This window comes from Eptatretus burgeri, chromosome 6, assembly GCF_056783735.1.
Source record: "Eptatretus burgeri isolate ZD-2024b chromosome 6, Ebu_testis_v1, whole genome shotgun sequence".
Taxonomy (NCBI): domain Eukaryota; kingdom Metazoa; phylum Chordata; class Myxini; order Myxiniformes; family Myxinidae; genus Eptatretus; species Eptatretus burgeri.
Window position 1 is genome coordinate 62,987,187 of NC_140966.1, and position 14,936 is coordinate 63,002,122.

At 44.6% G+C, this 14,936-nt stretch overlaps 2 protein-coding genes across 4 annotated transcripts in view; one reads left to right on the plus strand and one right to left on the minus strand.

The window, feature by feature from the left end:
- The window catches only part of LOC147024934 (UPF0764 protein C16orf89 homolog), a 61,721-nt gene that overhangs the window by 30,373 nt on the left and 16,412 nt on the right, over nt 1–14,936 (plus strand). The window lies entirely within an intron of this gene.
- Nucleotides 1–14,936, minus strand: part of TMEM143 (transmembrane protein 143) — a 52,327-nt gene that overhangs the window by 318 nt on the left and 37,073 nt on the right. For both annotated transcript variants that reach the window (XM_085885361.1, XM_085885360.1), the window contains exons 7-10: nt 13,250–13,398; nt 1,482–1,601; nt 1,263–1,374; nt 1–585 (exon numbers count right to left, since the gene is read on the minus strand). The exon at nt 1–585 is cut by the window's left edge and continues 318 nt beyond it. In XM_085885361.1, coding sequence (XP_085741487.1) covers nt 386–585; nt 1,263–1,374; nt 1,482–1,601; nt 13,250–13,398 — 581 coding nt within the window. In that variant the 3' untranslated portion in view covers nt 1–385. The remainder of the gene's footprint in view (nt 586–1,262; nt 1,375–1,481; nt 1,602–13,249; nt 13,399–14,936) is intronic.

Below are 14,936 nucleotides of genomic sequence, written 5' to 3' on the forward strand. Positions count from 1 at the left end.
TCCAAAGATCCTCGGTCTACATCCTATCGGTCATTCCTCCAGTGACAATTTGGGTAAATGTAAAATCGGACATGGGAATACAACTTCAAACCAACGGATGCGTTTCAAAACTTGCCATTGTTGTGCACAAGAAATGCAGGAAAGATTTCTTGGAGAAAAATATAAACCTCACCTTGCCAGGACTCAGCAAACGAGTCGAAGACAAAGTCTTAGACATGTGCCCACCAGGTCATGCTTCACCAAATGGGCAGCAGATACTGAAAACCTGTCGAAAAGTGCCAATAAACCCCCAAAATCAGTTTATAACACTGAGGAATATGTTACAATACTCCGCATAGTAAGCACGGTGCCCTCGTCTTTCGCCATGCCTCGCCTCCTTGCCGCACTAGGCTGATGATGCGGGACCCAAAGACGGCTTTACAAATGGAGGCTCTCGCAGCTTTGCAACGTTATCCATGCTCACTTCCAAGCAGCCAGCAGCACAGAGTGCAGAGATAGATCTTGCAGGATGAGTACAGACATGGCGTGAGCACCGTCGGTTGAGCCAAGCATTTACCGCTTGCCGAATCGCAACTTCGGTGAGTCCTGAGAAAAGATCAACATACAATAACGAGTGCATTGATAAATTTGACGAAGAGTTCAGCTTTACTTGATACCAGATCCCACCTCTGGAAAAGGCCAAAAAAAACCACCCAAAAACCAAAGAACCAGCAAACTGTTTGGGGCATTATAAATAGATGGCTCCCATAGGAAAAGACCCATCAACATAAACTGACAAACTGTTCAACCACAATGGTATTCAAAAGTTTTAAGCAAACGATACAGCACATCACCATTCCCACCCATATTTATTCCCTTACCCTCCCCTCCTCCCCACTCGACCTTGCATAACACCGACCTCTTCCATCCCACTTCCTCATTCTAACTCGCACAATTGATCTGGCTTCTTGCACTTTCAAACATCAATGCATCCCCAGCAGATTGCACAAGATCATTGCAAAAGCCAGTCCGTCATCATTCCTTCGATCAAGCATTTCTACTCTTTTTTTTTATGACCACCTGCGATTTACTCCATAAACAATGAATTTTATCAACTGGAACTGAACAAGAAGATTTCAACCGCCATGGTAAGTGAGGTGCGGCTGATGTTTTGAGTGTCAGCCCTTGAGGTCAGGATCGTTTGCTCTCAGATTCTAACACCCTCATAATTATTGTTCATAATATGTGGAGTTAAAAAAAAGAAATTACAAGAACAAACCTACCTTCAGCAGGATTTTGAAGAAGTAACGCCACGACCAGCATGGCCTCCTTGAGATGCTGCTCATGGGCACGGAAAGCAAGTGCTGTCAGAAGGTCAGCATTGTTTGACGTATTCTTTGGGAAAGATGACAGGCCAAGTGTTAATTAAGAGAAATTATCACACAGAACACTATGCTCAACCGGAAAAGATGGCTGGTTTCATAATGCAGGGATTGAAACACCTTGTAGTAGAGCATGCGGGACAAGCCAAGCAGGTGAGTGGCACGACGGCGTCGATATGCAGCCAGTGCACGGGCACCAAGAACCCCGGCAAACAGCAAGAGTGTCAAAGTGAGCTGCAGCTGGAGGATGATCAAACAAAGGAGTTAGCCCGTCGACATTTTAAACGTTAAAAGCTAGTGTCTGGCAATATAATCGATATAACTTTTCGTATCGATATACCAGTATTGGCATTTTGAATATACCGGTATACCGAAAAAAATACAATCTGTATATCAAAAACAAATGGAAGAAAGGTGTTTACAATCTTTAAATACGGTACATGATTTAGAAAGCTTTGATGCAGTTGGCTACATCTGGAAAAGTGGAACGTTTGATGGCAAGACATACCAGGAAGTAGGTACAGTAGATGTTAACTTTCAACCCTCAGCAACCGAGCTCCACGTACAAGCAATCACATCCTTTGCCGTCATGGCTGTTTCTAAAGCAATTGCCAAATGGTTATTTTATAGGAATCGGGTGCGCTTTAGAAAGCCTGTGCCGATTACTGACACAGCAATTGGCAATCATCATACCGGTACAATAGTCATACCGTTCTGGAGATCCACGATACTTTCGACCCTTCTTTAACTCTAGATACCCATCCATTACCAGTCCCTTGCCATTTAGCTTCCAAACAGCAACTACTCAGTCCTAAAAATCCTGCCCTTTTTTCCCTTCAAACCCAATAATTCCCAGAGGAAACTTCCTTCACCTGAATCCACCCGTTCGTTCCTCCATCTCAAACCCATCTCGTGTGTTTTACTGACAGGATGGTGTTTCTTACTCAAACGTTATCTTCGTGGGTGTGTGCTCATGACATACTGGTGGCCTCTCTGGCACTTGGAGAGGGTGACCCAGCCTGGCCCTTGCTAACAACTTTTCCCATCAACACTACTCGTACCAGGTGTCACACATGAATGGTGCGGAGGAGAGTCCATCAAACCTAACCATTTACTTTTAGCTCCAGACAATGCAACAAACCCTGCTATGGCTAGAATGATCCTAATGACCCATTTTTCCTGACCTGGCACACTGTTCCATTCTATTAAACCTGGGCAAGGCCCTTATTTGTCTTTTTTCATTTGGTGGTGCTCGGCATAACTCGCTCGCTGGGAGGTGTGACGACTACTCAGCCTCTTTGCCTGCTTCCAATCGGGGGTGGAGGACACCCAGTGACCTCGGGGCTCACCTGAGCATGCTTCTGGCGCTCCTAACTAAGGGGTGGCTCTCCAGCCCCCATACTGTACTCTCCTCGCACCCATACTGTGCTCTCCTGGCACTAAACCTACCGTGCTCTCCTGGCACTAAACCCTACGGTGCTCTCCTGGCACCTCTGACAGCCTTCACCTGCCAGGAACCCCCAAAGGCCTGCTGCCCTATTTCCCGACTCACCAACTTCCAATACAATGTCACACTCCCAGCCAGTACCACCATACCTTGGCCTGCACCTACCCCTAGCAGTCTGCCTGCACAATGGAACAGCAGCCAGAATCCATGGCGAATCCTCTAAGTCCCCCCAACCTACACTAACTTGCTTAGGAGACTCCTACCGACAGGGTACGTTGTTCGCACTCACTCTCCTCATCTGCACAATCACGCCATTCACCCAAACACTTTATTCATTCATTCCACAGTGCCACACACCCAGTCCACAACACCATCCAACACCTTTCACTTTTATGTGAAAAAAAACACACCAGTCCCTCGGATCCCACTTCGTCATCAAATTTAACTGATACACTTTTTCATCAAACCCCAATCAATTTGTCACAACATCCGTCATCCGCTGGCCTCCATACTGCCCTAATCGTTTATTTCCAACAGTTTAAACAAGACATCAAAATCTCTTCACCAGCCCCATGGAACCTCTGCATTGTTCCAACCAGGCATTTCAGTCTTCCCTCAAACAAGCCACTCTTTGTTATCAACTTGCTTCAGGTGCGTTTAACGCTCTGCCTGTAACGTCTCCACCACTTTTTTCAATAATCACCCAAATCCACTTGTGCCACTCTTATCCCTTCTGTCATCTCTCAATTTGCAACCACTCTCGATATAATTTTCAATCAAAATTTCTGACATCCCAATATGGCCTGCTTCTTTCGCTCATTGGAAGGGGAGTGAGGGAACGAATCCCTCATTACCCATTACATGACCCCGCCGCCTTTCCGCCACGGCTCAAAGGGGTCACGTCTCAATTGGGGTTGTGGTCCACCCCCTCCTTTTCTCCAGGGTTCATGGAAGTCAGGTAAACCCCAATCAGGGGAGCGGCCTCCCCCTCTTCTCCAGGGTTCATGGAAATCAGGTAAACCCCAATCGGGGGAGCGGCCTCCCCCTCTTCTCCATAACTCCCTGAAGACAGATAAACCCCACTCAGCGAGCCAAACCCCTCGTGTGCTCAGAAAGGTTTGAAGACCAAGTGACACATGCCAGTGCCACTTGCGACTCATCTGCGCTCTTCCCCAAAGTTCCTGTGAGGCTGATAGAGAAATTAAAATCCAATTTCTAAAGCCTGCTCCTGGATGCAGCACCTCTTACTCTGTAAGAACCCATGCGGAGTTGTCCATTATGGTTTTTGTCCCCTGTGTCAAGTTCTGTCCTGGTGGCATTTCTATTTCCCCTTGCACCTCAAACCTATTTCCTACGTCACCACTCATTCCACACTCAGGACTCCCACACACATTCCAAGGTTATGTGTTGACCCTCCACACGTTCAACCTTGCCTGCGTACTGACTAACTGCGATGCGCTCCAGGGTGACATTCTCGACCGCCAGGTGAGTACCCACACACATTTCGGCCTTAGCAGCACACACCGGTGCTGTAGTCTGGAGTGTGGGCTCACAGCATTCCTTCACAGGCACTCCACACACACATTCAGGGGTCACGCATACGGGCACCCCATTGGACAGAGTCTCTTCGTTAACATAAAATTCAATTTCTACCCTCAGCTCCTCGTCCGCACCATGTATGCATGTGCCCATGTACCTGCTTCGTTCCAGTCACCTTGGTCCGGTCGCTTCTCTCCAGCAGGTTGCTCATCATTGATTCGCCACACTCCTCTGGGGCTGTCAGCTCCACATGCTGGACCTGCTCAAAATGTTTCATTCGTCAACAACCCCATATGCTCTCTCAATGTCTCCTTCACCAGGGTTTGCTCAAATTGTGGTTTCATCGGACGAGTGATGTCAATCAAGTCCCGTACCACTAACATTCCTCCCTGTGGTGATGCCACACATCCCATATTATTGTGCTGTTTGACTTCCTGGCTGCATTTACCTTTCCATTTGAGTCGTTCTTCCTCTCTGAGCCTTTTGAGTTGTTCGTTATCTTTCCAGAGTTTTTCCATCTCCACGTACTCCAACCTTGCTCTCTCCTTTAGTTGGTCAATTTCAAATTCATGTTCTTTTTGTTTCCTCTCCCACTGTCTCTCTTGTTCCTCATTCTCCAATCTTGTTGTTTCCTTAAATTTATTGATTTCCCTTTCCTGCTTCATTCGTTGTTCTTTCGCTATTCTTTCTTCCATCTCATTCTTTAATCTTAACATCCACAGCTTGTTTTGTAATTCCCTCTCTCTGTTTTGGTGTTTCTGTAACTCAGAAGCTTTTTAAAAAAATTCCTCTCTCATCTCCACACCTCTTTCGCATGCTTCCTCCCTCCTTTCGTTCATTCTCTTACCGTATCCCTTGCTAATTTCGAGTTGACATGCCAGTTCATTTTCCCTGCACTCCGATTTCCTCAACTGTCCTGACTTTTCCGACAATTTTCCCTCTCTTGCTCCAGATATTTCTCTCCTCATTTTATCTTCTGTTCTAGGCTTTCTCTTCCCTAACTGCCTGATCTCACCTCTTCCTTCAGTTGTTTCAATTCCAAATCGTGTTCACATTTTTCCTTTTCCAGCTTTGTTTTCCATTCTTCTTCCAAGTTCTCCCTATCCCAGGAGTTACTAATTTGCTCTTCCTCTATTCTTTCATTCAGTTCGCTCTTCTCCTGTTCCAACTTTTGGGTACTACACTCCACTTTCCTCATTTCTCCCTGTAGTTCCTCGAACTGTCTTGACTCTCCCGACAATTCTTCCTTCCTTTGCTCCTGATATTTCTCTCCTCTTTTTATCTTCTGTTCTTGGCTTTCTCTTATCCGATTGACTGATCTTTCCTCTTCCTTCAGATGTTTCAATTCCAAATCGTGTTCACATTTTTCCTTTTCCAGCTTTATTTTCCATTCTTCCTCCAAGCTCTTCCTATCCCGGGAGTTACTAATTTGCTCCTCCTCTATTCTTTTGTTCAGTTCCCTCTTCTCATGTTCAAACCTACGGGTAAACCACTCCTCATTCCAGGCATACCACACTACTTTCGTCGTTTCTCCATGTAGTTCCTCGCCTGTGTTGGCTAAGTCCTTTTCCAGTTCCCAAATTCATTCCTGTGCATCGGCCAATTGTTGTGACTCCCCGTGCACATAATTTTCCTGAACCTCGTCTGCGTGCCGTTGTGCCTCGTCCAATTTAATTTGTAACTCCTCTGTATAATTCTCACCACACCTCCGCTGCTCCAAGGTATCCGACAATCGTGTATGAATCTCGTCAATGTACGCGTTGGCATCCTGATTCGTTTGCCATGGCGCATACCGTGTCCACGTGGTTTCAACCGGTGGGCGGGAACGTTTTCTTTGTGCTGTGCACTCGTTGCGCTATTATTAGCCCACTCCCGCTTCGTGTTGCGCCGAGGTGGAGCCACACCGCCATTTTGACTCCATTTTTCTTTATAATTTCGAAGTTTTACACCCGATCCGCTCAAAATAAAATCAAAGGAAATTTAGAATTTGCGAGCGACGGTTTTTTTCCCCAATGCCTCTCGTAACCAATGTTCGAGGTGCGAATGACACCAGATATTGTTGAATCGGTGTCCTGCAAATCTATTGAGGTGGAGGGATTCTCATCCCAATCCTGACTTCCAGTGTTAACGATTCAGTGGTGGCGGGGCTCGCACCCGATTCTTGACCCCAGTGTCAAGGATCCACGGTGGGGGGATTCGAATGCCACCCAAGTCGGCTCCAATCCGTAGCCAGTTTGGGTTTTCGCACCCTACTCTCGACAGCCAAATGTTGAATATTCGGCGCCACTTAACCACCGCCGTCTCCGGGGTTATAACGCCGGCTGGTTCGGCATAGGCCTCGGGTAACGCGCCTCAAATCGCGATACCAACGTACCCCTGGACCTTACCAGTTGGGGAAATAGACCCCGGTTACAGACTGGTTTTGTCAAAGACCGAGCGAATTCTGGAAGCTGTAACCATTTTGGTTTTATATCCAAATCGAGCGGATCATTCCTCGGCGCGGCACAAATTAATTCAAAGTGGCAACTTCATACAAATCAGCCAGATTTATTGGGGACACATCGGGGAACATGACACAAGCAAAGCATTCACGACAATGTTATAATTAATCTATAACCCGTTCTTAACTAGGGAGCTACGGATTACGAGTTTCGAAGGGGACCCTAACGAGATAAAACTGAGACAACATGCAGACAAGATATGGACAGCATGCAGACAAGACAGAGTACTTGGTGATGCTTCATGGACGAGAGAAAAAGTGGAGGCCCGAATGTGGCTCGTGACAAGCCAATGTCTATGGATTCGAGCGCCCAAGCTCAAACACGCCGCGTGGCAAAATGGCGTCGTCCTTTTTCTTCTCCCGGCACCGCTTGCGCACGCAGCCTCAGCGCGTTCTGACCCCGCGCAATGTCGACGGCACAAGACCGTCAGATCGATGGTGGGTTTCAGCTGGTTTCTCACAAGGTCCAGTATACAAGTCCAGGCCTGGCCTGTTCACCAGACCAGGCCAAGTTGAGGTGTTGGGCTCCACGGGCTGGGTCCGCGGCCGAGGAGGCACCGCCGGCCAAAACCACTCCTCCACAAAGTCGATCACCTAACTCGACGTGCAGGCGGCCTCTCCCACTGCTAAAATGGCAGACTCGACGCGCAGGAAGTTTCTCTTACTGTCAAATGGCAGACTCGGCGCGCTCACTTTTCCTCTCGCCTCTCGGCCAACTGCAGTTTCACTTCTCCTTTCTTTTCTGGGGCGCACCCCTTTACGAAGCCGACAGCCACTCAGGCTCAGTTACTCCCTCGGCAGATCCACCACTGCCTTTCCGGCGCTCACTCGCCTCCAAGCCGACTGGCTCCTCCCTTCAGTTTCACTTCCTTCTCGAGGCCACTCCCCCTCTCAGAGCGCTGGGCGGAGTCTATTCTCCGGAGAGAAGAAGGAAGAAGAACCGCCCGGTCCACCACCACTTTACGAACAATAAACAGCCTCTTACATCTCCTGACACACATGTAACGTCCATTTACCGAACAACCTGGCTAAACATGCATTTAATGGGGGATCTGGGCTAATCCTATATTTAATAACACACTAAGGGCCATTTCCACAACAATATATAAAGGATCCCTCAGCGTGTGCAAATCACCGTGAAATGACATAGATGTCTTTCTTTTCTTAAATGATTTCCTGCAAAACTCACCAATAAAACCCAATCATTGGTGAGTTACTAGTTACTATTGTCTTCATCGTGTGAGATAAACAACAGCTGCTGCCTGCTCGTAGGGTGTAATTTTGAATACATGCATGATACCGGTATCCACCCCCCCGCCCCCTGCCCCACAAAATAAATAAATAAATAAAAAATAATAATAATGAGTAGAAATACTCAGCTGTGATACAATGAACAAATTGAAAAAAGACATTTACAATCTTTAAATACCGTACATGGACCACATGATTTTTTTTTTAATGTTGATGCACTGCTACACCTGGAACGTATGACGTCAAGACATACCAGGAAGTACAGTAGGTACAGTCAGTTTAAACTTTTAACCCTCAGCACTCGAGCACCGTACAAGCAATGGGGTTTTTATTCTTTTGCCCTCGTGGCTGTTTTTAAAGCAATTTCTAATTGGTTATTTAATATGAATCGGGTATGCTTTTGAAAGCCTGTGCCAAATACCGACACGGCGATCCACAATAATCATACCAGTACGGTGAATCATTTTTAATACAAGTTGAAGTTGGAAGTAAAATAACCGTTCTCATATTGGGTGGGGGGTGGGGGGGAACCCCGTGTGGGAATACTTAAAAAAATTAGCGTGTGTCAATGTTGTGTACATCATATATGAATATGTAATGGACCATCTGAGCATTACGTATTTTTGGAGCCTGCGTAAAAAAAAAAATTTTTATCCCGGTATTTCGATACCATAAAAAGAAAAATCAATACTGATGGAGCCTATTAAAAGCACTCTTCCCATTCCGAGTGTTTTACTTATCAGGAAGTATTGCAATGCATTTCAGAACTCAATACAAAAATGGAAGGAGTTAGCATAAACGGAAATGTCATCGGAGTCGAGGAGTCATGTGGTTCTGGACATTGGCGTCATGAGCTTGCATTGTCCTCCTGGGACCGAGGCAGACATGTTGATTTGGGGGAGAAACAATCTGCTGATTTGCATACACCTCTCCATCCTGGCTTTGTGCAGGTTTTCCCAAGCTTGAGGGGGGTTGGGTGTCAGAAGGGTTTCTGAATTTCAATCAACAACTCATTTGCTGGTGACATTCTTATTCCCCCCCTCACTCCCCCAACCCATTTTGACAATAGACCCTGCCCTTCATATCCCTTCAGAAAATGATTCTTGTGGTCCACTCCTTGGCAGAGGATCAAATATTGTTTAAAGTGGAGCCAATACATGCCTCATCATCATTCCAACTTGTCCCACATTCAGAAGTTGAATGTTTGCCCACACTTCATGCCCAAATTTTGCAGCACAATTTGGGTTACATGAAAATTTCTGTTGCCCACTCTTGATTGATGCCAACACAAACATGCACAATGGCACAAGCTTTAAGGCGGTGAATCTAGCTCCTGCATCTACTGACTTTCCACACTAAGTTAAGATGACTCTTCTTGAGTTTATGACAACGGATACCCACATTATTGTGATGACCAATTATCACACCATTCATCGATCCAGATGCAACAACCTCTGACTATCAAGACATCTCGAAACTTGGTATCCCCAAATCTTTTGCCAATGCATGCCAAAGCAGTTTTTGCTGTGTGAAAAGCTCCAGGGGGGATTACAATGTGGTCCATGTAAACTGATGTCTGCCATCTGACAGCTTGAGCTTTTGCGGAAATGGCCCCATTGGGGCAATGCCAGTGAGGTTTGTGGGGCCACGCCACCTCATCGTTATTGCCGCACGTGCATTGATATTCCTTCCGGGAGATGGTGTGATTTAAGGGATTAGTGGGCCCAGGAGGGATAAATTAGTTTCAAAGGGTTTAGAGGTTTCTTTTAGAGAAAGGTTAGAAATGAGATAAAGGGATTAGCGGGGCAGCTCGGTTAGGATAGGATAGGGCCGAAGTTGGCCATCTGACCTGCTGCCACTGCACGCTACTGACATGAATGTGACATCTGCTTATTTTTGCCGGTATCCAATCATTAGTGTCAGTTCTCTCTTTTGCTGGGACCGGCTCTTCTGTCTGGATTGAAGAAGAGCCGGTCCCTTTATCCAATTTAACTAATGGGAAGGCACCCTGCAATATACCAGTCCAAAGAGAATTGAAGCTCGTTGTTCCCCATTTTTGGAGAAATCAAGATGGAGAGAAAGCGAAGGACTCAAAAGAACAGGTTTGATGCAGATCGTGACTGGCACACCACTTGTGATGGTCACTGCAGCTCCAGCAAAGACTCGACATGCAGTTCCAGAGAGGATCATGGTGGTCATGACAATGCTTACAGCCAAACTGGGAATAAGTGGAAGACATGAAGTCATAGACCCTGAAGATCTAATTAACATGTCCTCTGGAATCATTGTACCCCCTAAAGTTTGCCTTGACCTGAAGACTGCCCAACAGAAGGGAGATGATGCATTCGTCACCTTTTGTAAGCACCGACTGAAAGGAATTGAGACTGACCTCAACTACACATTAAGGAAAATGAAGCTTAAATCATTCACTGATGCAGGGAACAATGCGACGACAAAGGAGAAGGATAAACAAATCAGTTTGAAAAGTGACCGGAAACTTCTTGCCAGACTTGTCATCATAGGCAGAGCCCGCAAAATTGATGTGAAGAACATGACATCATATTGTTTGGGCCCACTTCCACTGGCTATTGCAACACATAATTGATGTCTTGTAAAGACTAATAAGGCAAGGCTGCGACTTTATCTTGAATCGGTCACTGAAGCGTCACGAAAGGTCGAAACACCAAGCGGGAGTGTTTGGATTGTGGATGGGATGGCCGTGCTGCAACAACCGAGTCCAAAGTACATGCCACAGGACATAGGTTAACTTGCTGATCCGAATCTCCAGCATTTGTTGAATTTTGCGTGCATTCGTTGCTCCACTGCAGGACACTTTTGTGATGGATCGATATCCCGCTGCCAGCATCAAAAATGCAGAGCACAAATAAAGAGGTGCAAATAACTCCAAGAAAAATCAAGGTTGAAAAGCCGGACCAACCAATCCCAAAACAGTGGGAAAAGTTCCTGTCACATAGTTACAACAAGGAGCAGTTGGTTAAATTCCTGTTTGAGATGCAGAGCAAGTGCGATGTTGGAAGACTGAAAGGAGTGAAAGTAACCGTGGCTCATGGATAACTCTGACATGCAATCATTCTGCAAGACGGAACAGTTTTGGTAAAAGACATCATAGAGCTGCATTGTTCGCATGACGTGGCGGACACAAAAGATGTTCTTACATGCGAGCTGCATTTCCAAATCTGTTGGCAACAGTATCATTATCATGAATCCTGCCATGGATGTGCTTATCATTGGCATCACATCAACTTCAAGTATTGGCGGCTTCCAGCTCTATTTCCACACTGGGAAAGATGGGAATAATCTTTCCAAGTCGCTGGAAGGAGACGATACAACCATGTCGCTGGTAGGCCTCCACTGCTTCACTGGATGTGACTGTCAGTTCATTCTATGGCAAAGGCAAGACAAAGGCCATCAAACTGATTATGGACAACCCAACATTGTGTTCAGCATTTCAATCTCAAGGGGAATTGTTCAGTCACTGAATACATGGTGTCAGACCTGTTAGTCTTTGTCTGCAAACTCGGTGATCAGCAGGAATACTCAAACGTGAAAGATGCCAGATATGTAATGTTCTCCTCGACAACCATGGCACAGAGTATGTTTTATCACCAAATTGAGATGCCTTGTATCAGCATATTCAGCGAGCTAATTTCCAAGCATAGCTTAGAAGAGCACCAAGATATTCCACCTCCTATTGGACAAGGATGGAAGGTGATAAATGATGCAGTTGATGCCCTGGTAACTGGCTGGATACAGATGCAATTTGCTCAAAAGGCATTCTTGAACATTCATCCTATGCATGCAAGAAGTCCAAGTGCAGAGTCGGGGAGGCAGATGGCAAATGCTGCATGTCTTCAGGCATTCAGTGCCCAGAACTGTACTCATGTCATACATGTGAGAATAAATATCTACCAACTCCCACTGATGACTATGATGTAGACAGTGAGCCTGACCTGAGGACATGGGTGGAGTCGATGATGGGCTCAGCAAGTTGAAGACAACGACTTTCACGAAGAGTTATCTTTCACCTCGTGTGGACAGTAAGTAGATGCAGTCGATGCACCGCCTTAATGCCATTGTGCATGTTTGTCTTGGCATTAATCAGGAGTGAGCAACTAACATCTTCATGTATTCTCAATGACATTAAAAATTTTGGGTGTGAAATGTGAGCTCACGTGAAAGTTGTGAAAGAGGGATAAGCGAGAATAATGATTAAGCAAACTGTATATTAGCGATATTTGAAACAATATTTCATCCTCTGCCAAGGCATGGACCACAAGAATCATTTTCTGAAGGCAAGGGCTGATACTCTATTTGTAAGCCCATCTTGTTTTAAGATATCTCAAAAAGTTGCGCATGGATTCAGACGAAATTTGATGAACAGGTTGGGAGCGTGACAAGGACATAACGATTAGATTTTGGTGAAGAACCAGATCCAGATACGAGAATTTTTAAAGTTATTCTTCACCATTAAGAGATCGGGCCAAAAACGATATATTATATAGCACGTTATCTCAAAAAGTTATGGCCGAGTTATAACAAAACTAGGTGGGCGCATTGCTTCGAAGAATTCGAAGAACAAGCAGCGGATTCGAAGAACAAGCGGATTCGATTTTGGTGCAGGTCCAAATCCAGCCTTTCATTTCTATTACGTTCTACCTATTACGTTATTACGTTCAAACTGTTCTATTACGCTCTACCATAATACAACAGGAGGTATGCGCTCTACTGAGTGCCATTCTAATTTTTTAACCTCATCTGCCAGCTTCAGGGTTCATTTCTAGGTAGATCAGAATAAGCAAGTTGATTTGGCCATTCTGTCGGGTTTTTGTGGCCTTGGACGTCATTTGGCGTTTTGTTTGAATTTAATCTTTCGTGGATTGTCTTTGTGCCATCTTTCATTTTGAAATGAAGTTTGATTTATTTGTTCATAAAGTTGGGTGTGACTTCCTTATTATGTACAAAAAGGTTGATAAACAAAGAAATAAATTATTATTCAGCAAACTGCCTGTCCAACCAGCTCCAGTGTATGCTAATGTGCATTTGTTTGATGAACACCTGACAATAAATCAACAAAAGGTACAAATTAAAATGAGATTTAAAAAAAAAAAAAACCCAGACAGGGATTTGTACCTTGAGATCAGACATTAGCACCATGTAGACATTAACAAAAACAGCAAGGCCACCAACACCCAATGAAATTGTGAGCAGAGTGCGGTCCAGGATGGAAACTCGTGGGTACACATGAGGGAGGGTGTGATCTAGTGCTGTGCAGGGCATGTCTGTAGAAACAGAGAAGCAACATCATCAGTGACTATAGAACAAATCCAAGAGCAATGCAGGGGAGTTTGATTTATGAAACACGAGCAGATAACCCGTTTCCACTGGGCTGTTGTCAGGGAATTTCTTCCCCACAGTGTGTGGAATATTTAGGGAGTTTGCCATGAATGTCCTTTGACCACATAATCGTCACCAAGTGTTAAGACTGCGAAGGTTTCTCGGTGAAGTAAAATCGATGGAAAGGTAATTATACATTGGATGGAATCGAATGAATAGTTTGTGGTGATATTATGTTTCAATTTGGTAGATGTGTGTGCGAACCAGTAACTCTGAGCCTATTCGCCCCCCATGTGCAAAACCAAGGCACAGAAATCGAAATTGCATGAATATCGATATTTTAGACCTCCGCATACACTGCCTGGACCCAAAAGCTCTTAAATGAGGCATCATCCAGCATTATACGTGCTGTGGTTACGACGGTTACCCCGTTCAGGCACAATCGCACGGACAACTCGCTTTTATATAGGTAACGAGCAGATAACCTGGATCCACCAGGCTGTTCTAACGGAATTTGTTTCCAATCAAGTGTGGAATATTTTGGTCGTTTGTTCGGAATGTACTTTGACAGCCGAATGACAGACACGTGGGAATTCCACGTAATGTAAAATGTGATTTTGAGTCCTTTACCCGTTTCCTCTTCAAGTCCGCATCCCTCCTCCCCCATTCCAAATCCACGTCCACATAATAATCAATAACTGAATTAAGACTGATAAATCTCGGTGAAGTAAATCGATGAAAAGTACATTATTCGTTGGACAGATTGGTGGAATAATTTGTGTTTTTTTTTTTTGTTTTTTTTTACTCCTGGTTGGTGTGCAAACCAACGACACTGAGATTATACATCACCAGTGAAACTTTGTGCTTCCACCCACACGAGGCATTGTCAGAACGTTGTTTTGTACACCTCATGTGTGCATGGAAATAAATTGGAAGAATTAGCAAGGAGTCACAGGTTCAGTTTGTCAAGGAATTCGTTTTGGGTTATTTTGCTATGATTTTCCTTTGACAGCATAACAGTCACCAACTGTTGACTGCAAATGTTTCTCGGTAAAGTAAATTGACAGAATTCACTGAATAGTGATATCTATATACATATATATATATATATATATATATATATATATATAGATATAGATATAGATATAGATATAGATATAGATATAGATATAGATATAGATATAGATATAGATATAGATATAGATATAGATATAGATATAGATATAGATATAGATATATATATATATATATATATATATATATATATATAAAATATTTCAGGTCGGTGTGCAAACTACATCTCTGAGCATATACACCACGGCTGTTACAAAAATGAATGTCAATATTTTTAGACCTCCACATGCAATGTCCAAACCCAAGAGCTCTTAAATGAGGTATCATCCATCATTATGTGTGCTGTAGTTACGGCGTTTGCCCCCATTCAGCCACAATCGTGCAACTTGCATTTATAGATAGATAGATA